Source organism: Carassius auratus, unplaced genomic scaffold (genome assembly GCF_003368295.1).
Source record: "Carassius auratus strain Wakin unplaced genomic scaffold, ASM336829v1 scaf_tig00024134, whole genome shotgun sequence".
NCBI classification, from domain to species: domain Eukaryota; kingdom Metazoa; phylum Chordata; class Actinopteri; order Cypriniformes; family Cyprinidae; genus Carassius; species Carassius auratus.
In genome coordinates this window covers 171,370-187,047 of record NW_020525319.1, presented here as the reverse complement: position 1 = coordinate 187,047, position 15,678 = coordinate 171,370, and the positions used below count along the sequence as shown (strand labels likewise).

General features: G+C 41.5%; 1 protein-coding gene across 6 annotated transcripts in view; it reads left to right on the top strand.

Annotated features, from left to right (window-relative positions):
• LOC113078066 (myelin transcription factor 1-like) overlaps nucleotides 1–15,678 on the top strand; it is a 40,253-nt gene that overhangs the window by 17,025 nt on the left and 7,550 nt on the right. For all 6 annotated transcript variants that reach the window (XM_026250351.1, XM_026250348.1, XM_026250349.1 and 3 more), the window contains 12 exons: nucleotides 22–314; nucleotides 1,890–2,786; nucleotides 4,512–4,646; nucleotides 4,876–4,966; nucleotides 5,301–5,420; nucleotides 7,358–7,572; nucleotides 7,921–8,111; nucleotides 11,155–11,418; nucleotides 11,514–11,668; nucleotides 11,769–11,831; nucleotides 12,044–12,112; nucleotides 12,330–12,392. In XM_026250351.1, coding sequence (XP_026106136.1) covers nucleotides 22–314; nucleotides 1,890–2,786; nucleotides 4,512–4,646; nucleotides 4,876–4,966; nucleotides 5,301–5,420; nucleotides 7,358–7,572; nucleotides 7,921–8,111; nucleotides 11,155–11,418; nucleotides 11,514–11,668; nucleotides 11,769–11,831; nucleotides 12,044–12,112; nucleotides 12,330–12,392 — 2,556 coding nt within the window. The remainder of the gene's footprint in view (nucleotides 1–21; nucleotides 315–1,889; nucleotides 2,787–4,511; nucleotides 4,647–4,875; nucleotides 4,967–5,300; nucleotides 5,421–7,357; nucleotides 7,573–7,920; nucleotides 8,112–11,154; nucleotides 11,419–11,513; nucleotides 11,669–11,768; nucleotides 11,832–12,043; nucleotides 12,113–12,329; nucleotides 12,393–15,678) is intronic.

Here is a 15,678-nt window from a genome sequence, read left to right as displayed (position 1 = left end):
TCTTTTTTTCTTCTCTTATAGTGCTTTGAGTTGCCCATTGGCCAGAAAAAGGCGCCTACATGAAGCAGAGTCAGAGCAACCTGCTTCCAAGAGGAAGTCCCACCCGCTGAAGCTGGCGATGGATGAGGGATTCAATGCAGAGAGCGAGGGGAGCGGAGAGGAGATGGAGTTGAGGGAGGAAGAAGAGGAGTATGAAGAACAGGAGGATGAAGAACAGGCAAAGCAGAAAGCTGGCAATCAAGTGTATGAAGAAGAGGAGCAAGCGAAACACAACACAGAGGGCACCAATACAGAGGAGGAGGATGGTGATGAAGGTGAGTGATCAAAATGTTTGAAATGAAAATTATTGACAGTCTTGTTTGGTGTGATAAATGCAGTTATATTCATACTAGTGCTGTCAAAGTTATTGAGCGGAGGCATGCAATGAATTTTGTTTTCAAAGCTTAACACATTAAAAATATTTTTTTCGCAATTAACGCGGGGCGGAGCTGGGGTTGGCCACCCCACTCACAACTGCTGCTTCTGTCTCTTTTTACTTGACAAGAACTGCGTTTATTTAGATGCAGGATGTCTTTACAACCACATCAAACAGGAGACTTTTCAGACACGCACTCTTCTCAGCACCAGGCTCTAATGAAATGAGCGCGGAAAGGCTACAGATGACGAGAAGCTTCAGTACAACAACAATGAACTGCAGTCAGATGAGATGATGTCAGGATTTATGTCAGTAAAAACTAATTCTCTTTGTCAGTTAGCCATTATACTGTGCTCGTAGCGCGTGCTCTTTCATTGCACACACAAACGCAGTGCTCGCGCTGTAGCCTGTATCATTGCATATTAGCTCAAATGAACCTACGAGCATGCAATGTCATAGTTATGTTGTCAGTTAAGGCATGAAATTACCAAAAAGGCAATTAAAGCTGTCTTAAAACTCTGCATGTATGTAAGCATTTGTTATATATGAATCACATTTAAGAACGTCACTGAAATGCAGTGGTTTTTAAAACTGTCCAGGAGCACCCCAGTATTGTCTCCCTCATCTAACACACCCATTTCAACTCCTCAGCTAATTAGTAGAGAGTTTAAGACCTGCAGTGAGTAAGAAAAGGTAAAGAGTTTTGAGAAAATACGATCTGCATCATCATGTTCAGCAGCAGCAACTCTTAAAGTAATAAAGTAAGTTATACACTCTGTAAACCAAAATGACAGCTATGCATTTGAAGAAGTCACAACCAGATTTAGAGAGCAAATTACATTCAATGGAATTGCACTCAACAACTATTTGACTGTCACATCTTTGACATATGTATGACAAGCATTGCACGCTTTCTGGGTTATTCTTTGCTCTCAATCTTTGCCTCTCAGGTGACATTAAATGCTAGAAAATAAGGTGTTGTGCAGTAAGAAAGCATTCCTACTACGTTGAATGAAAGGGTGAAAAAAGTTTACAATAAAAATCTATTTTTTTTAAATGCAATAGAATGTGTTGAAAAGACATACTTTCTTCTGTGAAACAGAAAATATATTTTGAAAAGTGTCTTTTTAGTACACATAAATGAAAGACAACATTGGACCCCACTGACTTACATTATATGGAAGAAAACCTTAGACGACATATCTTCTTTTATGTTCCACAGAAGAAAGTCATACTGGTTTAGAACAACACGAGGGCGAGTAAATCATGACAATGTTTTGGGTGAACTATACCTGTAATATTAACTGTCACTCTCTGTTACTGTGGTTACAGTTGCTACTTAGAAATGTTGCAGGCTTAACTTTGGACACTTGTCCATACAGACACTATTCAATCTGCTTCTGATGCTGTAGTACTACAGTGTGAACATATCCTTCGAAAATTACCCTTTTTAACATTTGCGTCTGTCACACAGAGGAATGCATCATCATTGAGGCATCCAACACAGAGAAGCCCAAGCTTTCATCCTCTGAGGATCTCTCTAACTATCAGCACATCGTGGCCAACTCAGTGCCCCACCTCAACAACCACAACAGTGGTGCCATGTCACCCCAACAACAACAACAGTCTGTCACAATGGGAACACAAGATAAAAGCCCTTTTAGGGAACCAGAAGAAGAGAAAGAAGGAAATGAAACAGAGGAAACAGGGAACCAAGTAGGAGTTCTAGTGTCTAAAGAGAATGGAGTAATGGGAAATAAAGATGAGATTAACGATGAAGAAGAGGACATGCATGCTGAGAGCCAGAAGGAGTTAGACCACCAGTATTTTTCTGAGATGATGGAGACACAACAAGCCGAAGAGGAAGATGATGAAGATGATGATGAGGTGCTGAAGTCTGAGATTACAGCTGAAGAGACATACAAGGAAATTAAGTCTGAAAGGGAAGGGGACAAAGAAATCGCCCTTTCAGTTATCACTGCCACTCAGGGATCCCACATAAGGGAAGACTATGTTTCCCACAAACTTATATTGCCAGAAAGTTACAGCTCTAGTAAGACCGCCACGGTGTCTCCTGTGGTTATCGAAGTACAGTCTGAGGAGTCGGAGAGGGATGCCGACGTGGACGGTAACGATGATGATGGGGACGACGATAGCTTGTCTCAACGATCAACGGTGGCGGACGAGTCTGAGATGTTCGACATCATGCGGGGGAACTTGGGGTTGCTGGAGCAGGCCATTGCTTTGAAAGCCCAACAGGTTAAAGCTCATCGTGAGCTCAGCCGCATTCCCGAACACCACCGCTTCTTTCCTCTCGACGAACGGCCCGGCAAACACATGGAACATATCCGCAAGAGCTGCTTCGGAAAAGGTCAGATCTTAATCATTTTACCTATCAACCCCTGTATTATTTCTATGTAGATTTTTCTTATAATTTAAATGATACAACAATTGTAGTAATAATGTTTGTACAAAGTCTTAAAGTCTTCACGTCATTTTTGTCTAAAACCATTCTTACACAAACTTTCATATAAATTAACTATTTACTCATTCATGGTTGCATGAAGTCTTTACAGTGTTTACAGAAAACCATTTATGAATTGTTACGTACATTTTTAAAATGGATTACCATAAAAACAATGAGTTTGTACAATAATTCTTAGATAAACTCTTGCACTAATGTGACCATTTACCTAAAATAATTTAATGTAAAACCAGGTAAAGGTGATACACACTGACTGGCTCATCAGTTGGATTGAAGTTTACAATTTGGACTGAAATTCCTTCTTACATAAATGGAATCACATAGAAAATACGTAAAGATTTGTGTAAATTGTACATGATCTGATCCAATTTATATAAGACTGCTTGTGCAATGTCTTTACATATTATCTTCTTAATTTCTAGAAAAAAATATAAACTAATGATGTTTTAGCAAAACTGTTTCATATTATCAGTCACATCGTTGCGAAAATTTACACAATACTCATGTTGTGTACAGCAATTATTTACAGTATGCTTGTTTAAGGAATGAATATATACACTCTAATGCAAGAAATGCATTACATAAGTGCACTCAGAGTGCTATTTAAACTTCACACATATGCATTTTTCAACACACCCTACACAAGTGCTCAAATATCAACAAATTCTCATAAATAAACACCCACACATGATTAATCAGAAAGAAGATTAAAATGGCAAGCTCTCGCTCAGGCAAAGAACTGCAAGATTAATAATGGGGGAAGCGATCTGGAGAGTATAAATGGGTCAAATGAATTGGTTTCCATAGATAAACTCCAGCCTTAGTCTATAATTACTGAAGCACTCAGAAAGAGAGAGAGAGAGAAAGTTGAAGGGGAAAGAGGGTGTGTGTAATTAGATTGGTTTGGCATGTGTTTATTTGTTTATTGGTTTTGTTTGTGGTGTTGTTCTGCTTTGGGTTGGCACCGTGCCCGGTCCGTGTGGTGCTGAATTCAGCCGAGCGCTCAGTAGGGCTCCACACCCCCTCTATAACTGGCCTCCTCACGCTCCGACCAGTTTTAATTAGGAGGTGCATGTCTCGTTAACATTTCAACATTTAATTAAGGAGCCACTGGAGCACACATGCAAGCTCTTTCTCTCTTTATATCTCTCACTTTCTCTCCTTTTTCTTTTTTTTTCTCTACCGTCTGTTTTTCATGTTTTTTGCCTTTGTCCTTGCACTTTCATTCATTTACCTTGGACCCCACGTACTTACTCCTTCTGTATAATATGGAGATGTGCTTTGCCAATGGTGAAATTGCCAATGGCTGTTTAATGAGCTCCATTTTTCAGTAGATATTCCAATAAACCCCAGCGCACCCTCACTGAAGATAATAATCCTGAATGGAAACATCCACCTGCCCGCATGCATAATGACCGTAATTAACACCGTAAATGTGCCCTCTCATGGGTCCATAAGCAACTTTAACATCTTCCAGTGAACATGAAACCAGAGAGCATGTTTGTGTGTAACCTGTGTGGTAATATGCCCATCTTTTGTACATTTCTGTCCTGACAGAAGTGATAATGTCTTCAGATAAGGTTTGACTGACAGGTGTTTTGCTGCCCACAGAGAGTTCTAGATCAGAGAAGCGAGAGATCAAATGCCCAACCCCCGGGTGTGATGGAACGGGTCACGTGACAGGACTCTATCCCCACCACCGCAGTCTGTCAGGCTGCCCACACAAAGATCGGATCCCTCCAGAGAGTGAGTCAACATCAAGATACAGATACATCTATTGATTGTGTGATAATCTGCAATAGAAAAGATGAAACACTGTACTTTAGACTAAAAAATCTAGTATTGTGCATGTCCTTTCCTAAACCTCTCATCTCTTAGTTCCAAATCGATGCTGGTAGAATTTGTTTTTGGGGGGTCAAGAACTCCTTTTATTGGCTGACTTGTTTCTTTTCGTGCTCTGATTGGTTGGTGTCAGTTTTGGCCATGCACGAGAATGTCTTGAAGTGCCCAACACCAGGCTGCACTGGTCAGGGTCATGTCAACAGCAACCGCAACACACACCGCAGGTACGGAGGCTCCTTTTTCGAGATGGTTTTCCTTTTGGTGACCACATGGTAGATCCCAAATTGTATATTCTTGGTTAATTTTGTCCACATTATGACATTGGTGCACTCTTGAAAATAAAGGTTCCAACAGGGTCTGTTGTAGCTTTGCAATAGAATCATTGTGGATACCTCAAAGAACATTTTGGTAAACAGTTCTTAAAATAACTATTTTCCATTATAAGAGTCTTTTGTGCAAGGGAAATATTCCATGAATGTTAAAGGTTCTTCACGGAAACATTAATGCCAATAAGGAATTTTTTTTTTTAATAATTTTTCCCATTTCCACCTCTTTCAGTTTGTCTGGATGTCCCATCGCTGCTGCTGAAAAGCTCTCGAAAAGTCACGACAAGCAACACCTGCCCCAGCCCATGGGCGAGCATATCAAAGGCACCCTAAACTCTGACCGCATTCTCAGGTGAGCCCAAAACCCAGACAAAACAAACCCAGGAACTGAAAATACCAGCGTAAATTCCTGTTTTTCCCAGCAACAGCAAGCTTACCCCGTGTTCAGTCTCCACCTGTCCTTCAGCTTCCATGTCAGCAGTACTTGTCCATCAAATGCTCCTGCTGTGGTTGGTTAACATAGCTGTCAGTCACTGCAGGACTGAACTCACTTACCACAGCACGTTTGGTCAGGCGTTTCAGAATGTCTGTCCTCCTTTTCCTTTGCCCTTCTAGTACAGCACAGCCTGCCGCTTCATGCTGGGATTGGGCCTCAAACCTGCTAGTCTAATTATGCCACTGATAAGATAATTATGGGACTTACAGGGCATGAAGTATTAGAAAAATAATTACTTTCCTTCAGGAAGCATGTCTGTGGTCAGACAAAGCAATGCGGATTATGAAAATAATAAGCAGTCCTCTCTTATTAGTGTTATTCTGATTTAAATGAGCATCAGTTCACTGAGAAAGCCCATTAAGGCAAGATGTCGACAATGAGAAGTCACCAGAACGACCTTTGACGGCTCCGCATGCCATACCTGCTAATGAGATGCACTGACTAATGAAGAGACAGGAAGCAGTGGCTAATATACTTTACATGCCATTATCACGCAGGTCATAACACACATAGATGTGTGCGTGCGTGTTTTCCTTCAAACCATGTCTGGTTTATGCCTGAAATCTGTTAATGATGTTAAATAAAGAACACAGTGTCATGGTCCGCAATGACACACACACCCTCATGCTAGCATTCTTTAGCTAGTTTCCAAAACCTAGCAAGTGAACCTACTGCTCACTTCTAAAACAACATCCGAATCCTCAATGAAGCTGTAGATTCAACTCGCAATGGAGTTTGACCAAAGTCCTTTTTAAGAAAAGTCATTTCAGGATTGAAAGACCAATTCCCACCTACTTGAATTACAATAAATAAAGTAAATTACAAAAACTGCTTGCCAAGGTCACATTTCAAATACCTTATTCCTAATCAGCAACAAAATCTGATATTAAATATTCCACAAACTTTTTTTTCACAGTCAAATAGCATTAAAAATGCATAATTGAGGTTGGCCCAACTAATGCGCATGTACATTATTTTGCATTTTCTCTCATTCATAATAATATGAGTGAACCATCTAGGTAAATATACAGTCTTATATAAAGTTGCTAAGCTAATAGCTTGATTTTCTAATAAGCATAAAACTGCATAGTGCGGGCAAATACGGAGTAAAATAATCCTTTTGAATTGCATTGAAAAATATTTCTTGCATCATTTGCCATTGCAATTCATTCTGGGATTGCCTTCTCTGTGAAGGACACAAGCACTGCTGCCTTAGAATTTGGTTAAAATGTGAAATATTAGGAAGCGGTTTACATTTTTAAACAGCCTTCACATTGGGAGCATCTACGATGCCTAAAATGCCTTCTCAGTAAGCAGCTCACTAGTTTCTGGAGCACAGCAAATGTCTTTTCAGAGTTTTTCTTCAGAACAGAGAAAGGGCCGCATTGGCTCATGGTACTCCAGGAAAAGGGGTTGGTTTTAGGGCTTCAATTCCATGCTATATGATATGCTAATGTGCTCAGTGCTGATAAGACACTATTTAATCCTCTTCTCCTTCAGTCACCCTGCTTTAAAACCTCTCTCTCTCTCTCTCCCATTTACTCTTTTTTGCCGGCTATTTATCCAAGGGACTTTTCCTTCCTTTTTCTTTTCACTGTATCTTTGGCTCATTGTCAGACTTTCAATTCCACTTCTCTTCTGCTGTCTAATTCCAGCCCACTCTTTCACTCTTGATCTTTTATGCTCACTTACACTTATCCTTTTTATGCTTCTTTTTTCTTCACTGCAGGGATATTGATTCTTTTGTGGAGGAAAAAAAAACTTCTCTCTCTCTCTCTACCCATTTTTTTCAGGCCCATGTGTTTTGTGAAACAGTTGGAGATTCCTCCTCATGGCAGCTACAGTCCCAGCCTCATCCCTGCCACGCCACGCGCTAATCTGGCCAAGGAGCTGGAGAAGTATTCCAAGGTGTCCTTCGATTATGCAAGCTTCGACGTGCAGGTGTTCGGCAAGCGCATGCTTGCCCCAAAGATGCACACCAGCGAAACTTCACCCAAAGCCTTCAGATGTGAGCAGGATTAGTCACGTTTTATGAATGCTATGTATAGGGGAAGTTGTGGCCTAATGGTTAGAGGGCTGGACTCCCAATCGAAGGGTTGTGAGTTCTAGTCTCGGGCCGGACGGAATTGTGGGTGGGGGGAGTGCATGTACAGTTCTCTCTCCACCTTCAATACCACGACTTAGGTGCCCTTGAGCTTGAGTGTAATTGGTGTGCTTTGTGAATAGTACATATAAGGTTTAAGATTCTTTATTGTCTTACATCAAGGTTAGCAGTAATTGAGTTTGGTGAAGTGCCCTTAAATGAAAAGATCAAATATTGACTATTAACTAGCCTAATGTTCTATTTTTCCCATAGCCAAACCTCCATTCCCCCGGGCCTCCCCCCCAAATCCCAGCTTGCACGTTGGTTATGGAAAAAGTTCCACCAGCAGCTATGATTATTCCCATGATGCCGAAGCCGCCCACATGGCCGCCACTGCAATCCTCAACCTGTCCACGCGCTGCTGGGAGAGACCAGAGAACCTCAGCATCAGACACCAAGATAAGGTACAGAACATAATCTCATGTAACACAGCCAGACTTTTAACCAATCACAGTTCATTTTGTATTTGTATTTTATATGGAATTTAGAGGTGGGTTTATCCAAAATACGTTGCCATTAAAAATAATTCAAATAAAAACTCAAATAATCGCACAGCAGTGAAGGTCATCTATCAACTTTATCAATCATTGGGGTCCACACATTTTGGCAATTTCCATCAAGAAATGGAAAATTACAGATTACTTTAGAAATACTCGTAAAAAATAAAAAAATACAGGTTTTTTTTTTTTTTTCATGAAGACAGCACTCACTAGGTAGTAGCTGATAACAGTTGGCCTAGAAATTTCCAATAGCGACAGACTAATGTTTGCAAGTTACCAACTTTAAGTAGTGATTCTAATAACAAAAAAAAATTGTACCTAAGCTGTTTTGATAATAGAGCAGCTAGTAGCTAACAGGCAAATTATTCAGACTAGTATTGGGTAGCTTTGATAAAACACACATCTTGCAACCAAGTTAGCTGAGGCAATAATCAAACATTTTAGCAATTTGGTTCATTGGATTAATTTTCATTTCATTCAACTGACTTTAAAAAAAAATCCCAAATTCTTCTTTTGATCTGAGTCTTTGATCAACAGTGTTCTCAGAAGTCCCTATAAATAATTTTACATATTTTTGTACAGATTTTTTTTTTCTTTTATTCAAATTAGCCTTATTAGCTGCATTTAGTTTAGAATGTGTTCAATGTGATGCTGGCACCCTAATTAAGATCCTTATTGTTTTTATTGTGCCAGATGAATGCTGCTCTGATTTACTCTGATCTACTTAGCTTAGCAGGCTACAGTTTCACACCAGCTTCCACAACACTGTCATATCATATGTAGATTTGTAATTGTTAATGGTTAGCATCCATTAATTGAAGAAAGTCTGTCTCTATGTGTGATTGATCTTCAGCAGGGTTTGTGTCATATGAATGTAACGTTAGTGAGAATGTGTTTGCTTGCTGTTGGGATCTCATTGCGTCATCTGCCCTCCCTTTCATCTGTCCCTCCATTAATTTCATCCTTGTCTCCTCTTCATGTTGTTATTGCATTAAGTTGTAGTGAGCTCCCTAGATAGGGCAGGACCAGGTGCTTCATGTTCTTTTATTCAATATTTCCATGGTTAATGCAAATGAGGGCATCTCTCTCTCATTCCCTCAATTTCCTGTCCCATTTTTCTTTCTTTTCTTCCCTTGTCCCTTTGTACACCCAAAAACACAATCTATCAGCCTCTCACCCCACTTTTCCATCTGAAAACTCTGGGATCTATATTGTAATTGGAGAAGCTCTGTCCTCGATATTGTGATAAAAATGGGAGTCACTAGTACTTCATCATTTTTCGATTTCCTGACATGTTTTTAGCAGAAGGGGATAAAAGGGGAAGATTAATGGGCAGAAAGGCCCAGTGGCTCAACGCTAATCAGACTGGGATCAGTGCCTACTCTGTGTGCACATTGCCAGATTCATATTCATGCACACAAATATGTAAACATGCCTGTTTTAGCAATAAATCCATGCATCATCCATCTACATACAATAGTAACATATGTAATGAACTGTGTACTTTGTTGTTCAGATTTATTCTGTTTGTTTTACTTCGTTATTTACTGCATTCTTTTACTTTTTCTAAGAAATAGCATTGCACTGCCTTGGCAAAGACCCACAACACCCTCCAAACACCCACCACAATTACAAACACCCTACAAACACCCACCTCATTTAAAAACACCCACAACACCATACAAACACCCACTGCAATTACAAACACACACTGCATTCACAAACACCCACCACATTTATAAACACCCACAACACCTTACAAACACACAAAGCATTAACAAACACCAACCACGTTTACAAACACCCACCATATTTACAAACACCAACAAGACCTTACAAACACCCACTGCAATTGCAAACACTCACAACACCATACAAATACTTAACGTATTTATAAACACCCGCCTCATTTACAAACACCTTTCAAACACCCACCACATTTACAAACACCCACAGCACCCTACAAACACACACCACATTCACAAACAACCAGCACATTTATTAACACCCCACAAAAACCCACCGCATTTACAAACACCCTCAACATCATACAAACACCCACCTCATTTACAAACACCCACAAGACCCTACAAACACACACACACCACATTTACGAACACCCACAACACCTTACAAACACCCACCTCATTTACAAACACCCACAACACCCTACAAAACACACTCCACATTTACAAACCCCCACAACACCTTACAAACACTCATATTGTTTATAAACCCTCACAACACTCTACAAACACCCACCGCATTTACAAATACCCACATCACCTTACAAACACTCATATTGTTTATAAACCCTCACAACACTCTACAAACACCCACCGCATTTACAAACACCCACAGCACCCTACAAACATAAACAAATACCCAACAAACGAACACTGCATTTACAAACACCCACAACACCATACAAACACCCACCTTATTTACAAACACCCACAACACCCTACAAACACACACACCACATTTACAAACACCCACCTCATTTACAAACACCCACAACACCCTACAAAACACACACACCACATTTACAAACACCCACAAAACCTTACAAACACTCATATTGTTTATAAACCCTCACAACACTCTACAAACACCCACCGCATTTACAAATACCCACATCACCTTAGCAACCACATAGCAAATAGCTAAAAAAGCAATACAGCACACCCACGTAACTGCATAGCAACACCTTGTTAACTACCCACAACATGCTAACAACCAGCAATTTATTCACAAACACCCACCATATTCACAAACACCTAAAACACCCTTAGCAGCCACATAGCAATGCCTTTGCAATCACCCCATGACACTCCAGCAACCACTCAGATTAATTTGTAAAAATAAAAAATAAAAAATAATAATTAAATAATGCTCAAAGCCAGTAAATAATTATTTAATATAAATATTTTTTTTCATGTTGTAGAGTATGGAAATTGAGGTAGATGAGAATGGCACCTTGGACTTAAGCATGAAGAAGCCCATAAAGAGAGAAGTGGGCTTGTCTTGCACCAGCCCTGTAGTGCGTTCCCCTGATCTGTCTTCATCATCTTCATCATCGTCCACATCTCTTCACCAAGTCAACAGCAGCATCTCACCCCACTCTTTACACACCTACAAACAAGAGGAGTGGGAGGGGCCTCTGGACTACACCAAGCCCAATCGACAGAGAGAAGAGGAGCTAGAAGAGGTACAATCATTTGCTATTTCCTGTTTCATTTAAATGAGCCCTGATCTAGCTATTGTTGTGGAAACCAGCGTAATATACATTCTATCTTTGCACAGATGGACCACAGCACGCAGTCATTTGCCTCGTCTGACCCTGAGGATTGTGACATGATGCAGGAGAGCCTTGATGACAGGAAGTACCCCGGAGAGGTCACAACCCCCAGCTTCAAGGTCAGGTTCCAGCCCAAGGACAACAAGAAAGAGCTCCTACTGTAAGTCAGATCAAATTTGTATGCGTTTCTTTGCACAAACTGATATTCAGCACAGTGGAAACATTTCACTCAGTCAGACATTTGTGTTTGTCCTTTGCAGGTGTCCTACGCCGGGCTGTGACGGCAGTGGACACATCACCGGAAACTATGCATCCCATCGCAGGTATACAGTGTTTGGAGGTCACCTCTCTGTCTCTATTTTGCCTTTAAAAAGGAAATATTGAATAAAACAAGACCTCACGTGTATGTTATCTTTCTCTTGCTTAACTCTTGCTTGCTCTTTGCTTTTTACACCGACTTGGGATGTTCTGGGTTCTTTCATTTTATCTTCTCCTTCTCTCTTTTCTCTCCCTTGTTTCTTTTCAATATTTTTAGCCTGTCTGGGTGTCCTCTCGCTGATAAGAGTCTTCGGTCCCTCATGGCAGCACACACATCTGAACTCAAGTATGTCAGCTCTGCTTCTGGTCTTGTTCTTTGTTCTTGTTCACTTGGGTCTGCTCAGCTAAATGTTGCTTTTACTCTTCTTTATATTTCTTTATTAAAAATATATATATATAGTACTTGAGATTCAACTTAATATTACACACCACCCCTGCCTTTGGTCAAGTTTACTGCAAGTAATATAACCCATCACATTTAACATATGACTTCACTTTCCCAGATGTCCAACTGCAGGATGTGATGGTTCAGGTCATATCACTGGTAACTACGCGTCTCACAGGAGGTATGGCCTGTTGAATAACCCCTCCCAACATAATACACAAACAGGACAGAGAAGTTTAGTGATAGCTGTATATTAGACACACACGTCTATGCAACACTTAATTTATTACCCGTCCCATTATTGAATAATATTTTAGATCTTGTGCAGTTCCCTTTTAAGGGAACTTTGAACTGTGTCCTCTAGAGGTCGCTATGGGGAACGCCTCATCTTGACCAGTGTCTGAAGCATACGTTGAAAAACACCAACAACATGTCAGCTGGCGACAGCCCATTACGTCACTACCAGTAAGACTATAGTATAAATAGGTGCCGGGAGAACACGTCATCCTCTACTTCGTTTTGTTTGAAGCATGCATTTTGAACGTGGTGAGAGCAATCTTTATTCTATCATGCCGAGCACTAGCAAAACGTTTAGAGGATGTGTGCATCTGTGTCATCATTATTTGACACCTGATGACACACACGATCTCTGCGTTTTTTTGTTTAGGCGAAGAGCACACACGCAATGTCCTTGAGGGAGCCATTTGTGTGCCTTGTGAGCATTTTTCGATGAAAAAGCTCTGCTCTCGTTTGTCTCTCTTTTCAAGGAAATAGGGGTAGCTATCTGCTTCCCACGGTTCAGGACCCAGCGCTGCTGAGGCACGAAGGAGAACAAGCTCATAGGGATCACAGGCGGATCTGGCTGATGAGTTTAAAGAGGGTCTTTCCCTCTCATGCTCGTCGGCTGTGGACAAGAGAGAGCCGCTGGAGGATGATGTTATTTCCTTCAGTCCTCTGCTGTGTTTGGCCCAGGAAGAGCAGATGTCATCTGAGGACGATGAAGAAGCTGAGGCTGAGCCTTCTGCCCTGCTTATGATAAGCTGTTGGAGGTTTTGGATCGCGCCACGGGGAGGCTGGACTTATTGTGGAAGCGGTCTAATAATCACGATACTAATCAGGATACATCTCCAAAATGGCAGGGCATACGCAGCACCAGGTCGGGCTGAAGCTTCATTGCACACGATGGCGGTGCTCTAGGCATATCAGGCTGATCTACTGAAAGACCTGGATAAAGGCGAGGGCCTTTCTCCCAATGAGGTAGCTGAGCTGCGCCACAGATCTCGCTCTATCTGCTACTAAGCAGGCCACCTCCGAAAAGAGCTTTCTTCTTGATGCTCCAGTTTCACCTTCCAAACTTTCCGTACTTCCATCGAGACGGTAGTCAAGATTTCAGGGAGGCGAAGGTACGCTCAGCTGCCTTCAAATCCTTCATTCCACGAAGGTCCAGATCCACGAAGACCTGGTTTCGGCTTCATGCTTCCTGGATCATGCAGCCAGGTCATAGGCTTCTGCGGGAGCCTTCTTGATCATCAAGCCCTCAGCACGGCACTGCAAAATTTCCTGGATATCCGGCTAGATTGCCCTGAGGGGCTTTCTGGTCACCAGGATATCTCCTCTTGTGGAGGCATTGAGGGGGTAGTATTTGTGGCATTTGCGAGATCATATTTGGGTAATGCAGAAAGTGCGCGCTCTGAAATCCTGTACAGTAAGGATTACGTGTATTAGCTTCGTTCCCTTTCTCTGAGTTAGTTAGACCCCAGTACCTTTGGCTCCACTCAACCAGTCTATTAACACACTTTGAAGCATCACTTCCCCCAGCATTGAGGCTTATTGCGAGCATGCTGTTTCATTTTGGGTGCAGTCGTGTTCTGACCCCTTGAAATCCTTCCTCCTTGGGCTGTTCTCATGGTAGTTTAGCAGCGCTTCCCTTTATAAAAAGGGTTGCCTATGAGCGTGCTACTCCTTTCTGATTTTGGAATTCTCCTCTCACGTGAGAGTTGAGTTCTCCGTTTTTCCAGAGCATGTGAAACCAGCAGTACGCTTACCCTTCTGATTCTAACAATCATGCTGTAGGTCGAGCCCCCTCTCTCGTTGAGAGCTGGGTTTATACTCCATCAGCCATGTAACCTACTGCTAGCCGTTCCATTATTGGAACATGCTGTAGGTTGAGCCTCCTCTCTCATTGAGAACTGGGTGTGTTGGACTTTCTAACTTCCACATTGAAATAAGTTTAAACGCTAGTACTCTGCATTCTTTTCTAAAAAAACTATAAGGTAAGGGCTTTGTGCAGTTGCTTCATGCCCTTTCTTGAGATGGTTAAAGCCCCATTCATCTTGAGCGCCACTCCACCTATGTATCCTCAGGATACCTATTTAAACAGGGTGTTGCTACTAGGGGTCTTTTGAGACAGTTCCTTCAGCAAACTTATATAAGAGCAATCCATTTAAAGGAATTTATTCTTGATTCCAAGCCTTGAGACCAGCAGTCTGGCCTTAGCAGGTAAGTTTAGGTATCTAGCCTTTGGCCATAAGGGATAATTAAATAGACTGTCTATCATCCCAGGGGCACCTTCCATGGAAATGGTAGAGTTGGTACTTAGTGATCACCATGGTTCCGCAATAGGCCAGCACTCCCCTCAGCATGGTGGCGTGGGTATACTGTTCCCCATAGCGGCCCCTAGAGGATGCAGTTCAAAGTTCCCTTGAAAAAGAATGCTCAGGTTACTAATGGAACCATGGTTCCCTGAGTAGGAAATGAGACTCTGCATCCTCTAGACACAAGCTTCAGACTAATAAGTGGATGACATGTTCTCCCGGTGCCTATTTATACTACAGTCGCACCGGTAGTGACGTCATGGGCTGTCGCCGTACAACGTGCTGTTGGTGTTTTTCAATGTATGCTTCAGACACGGTTCATGACGAAGCATTCCCCATAGCGACCCCTAGATGTCGCAGTGTCCCGTTCCCTACTCAGGGAACCCTGGTTATATAAGTAACCTGAGAAATTTTCTTTCTTCTCTGTTTATCTAAAAGCTTGCTGAGGTCACTGTTTCCTAACCAGCCATGAGCTGTGAATCATGCCTTGCATGATAGTTAGTGAAAAAAAAATAAGGTCACTTGATTTCTGTTTCTGTCATGTAGCCCCTCAATAGAGCCTCCCGCACTGGTCCCCTCTTATTAGTCTAGACTTCTACTCCACATAGTTGTTGAGAGATTCAGGTAAATTGGGCCACTTTTTGGCATCTCTGTAAGGAAAATTGTCCCAGTTTATCTAAATTCACCATCTATTACATATCAAATATGTTTCAGTTGGCTGTGATTTGTAGCATTAGCATTATGCTGTCAGTGAGATTGACATTGATGGAAACTTGTTGCATCGTGCCTGGTCAGGATATGGTGTGTGCTTGCATCTTTTTTAATAGTAATTGAGTTTGGTTTCCTTCATTGCTTTGGATCATTAGTGCTGGA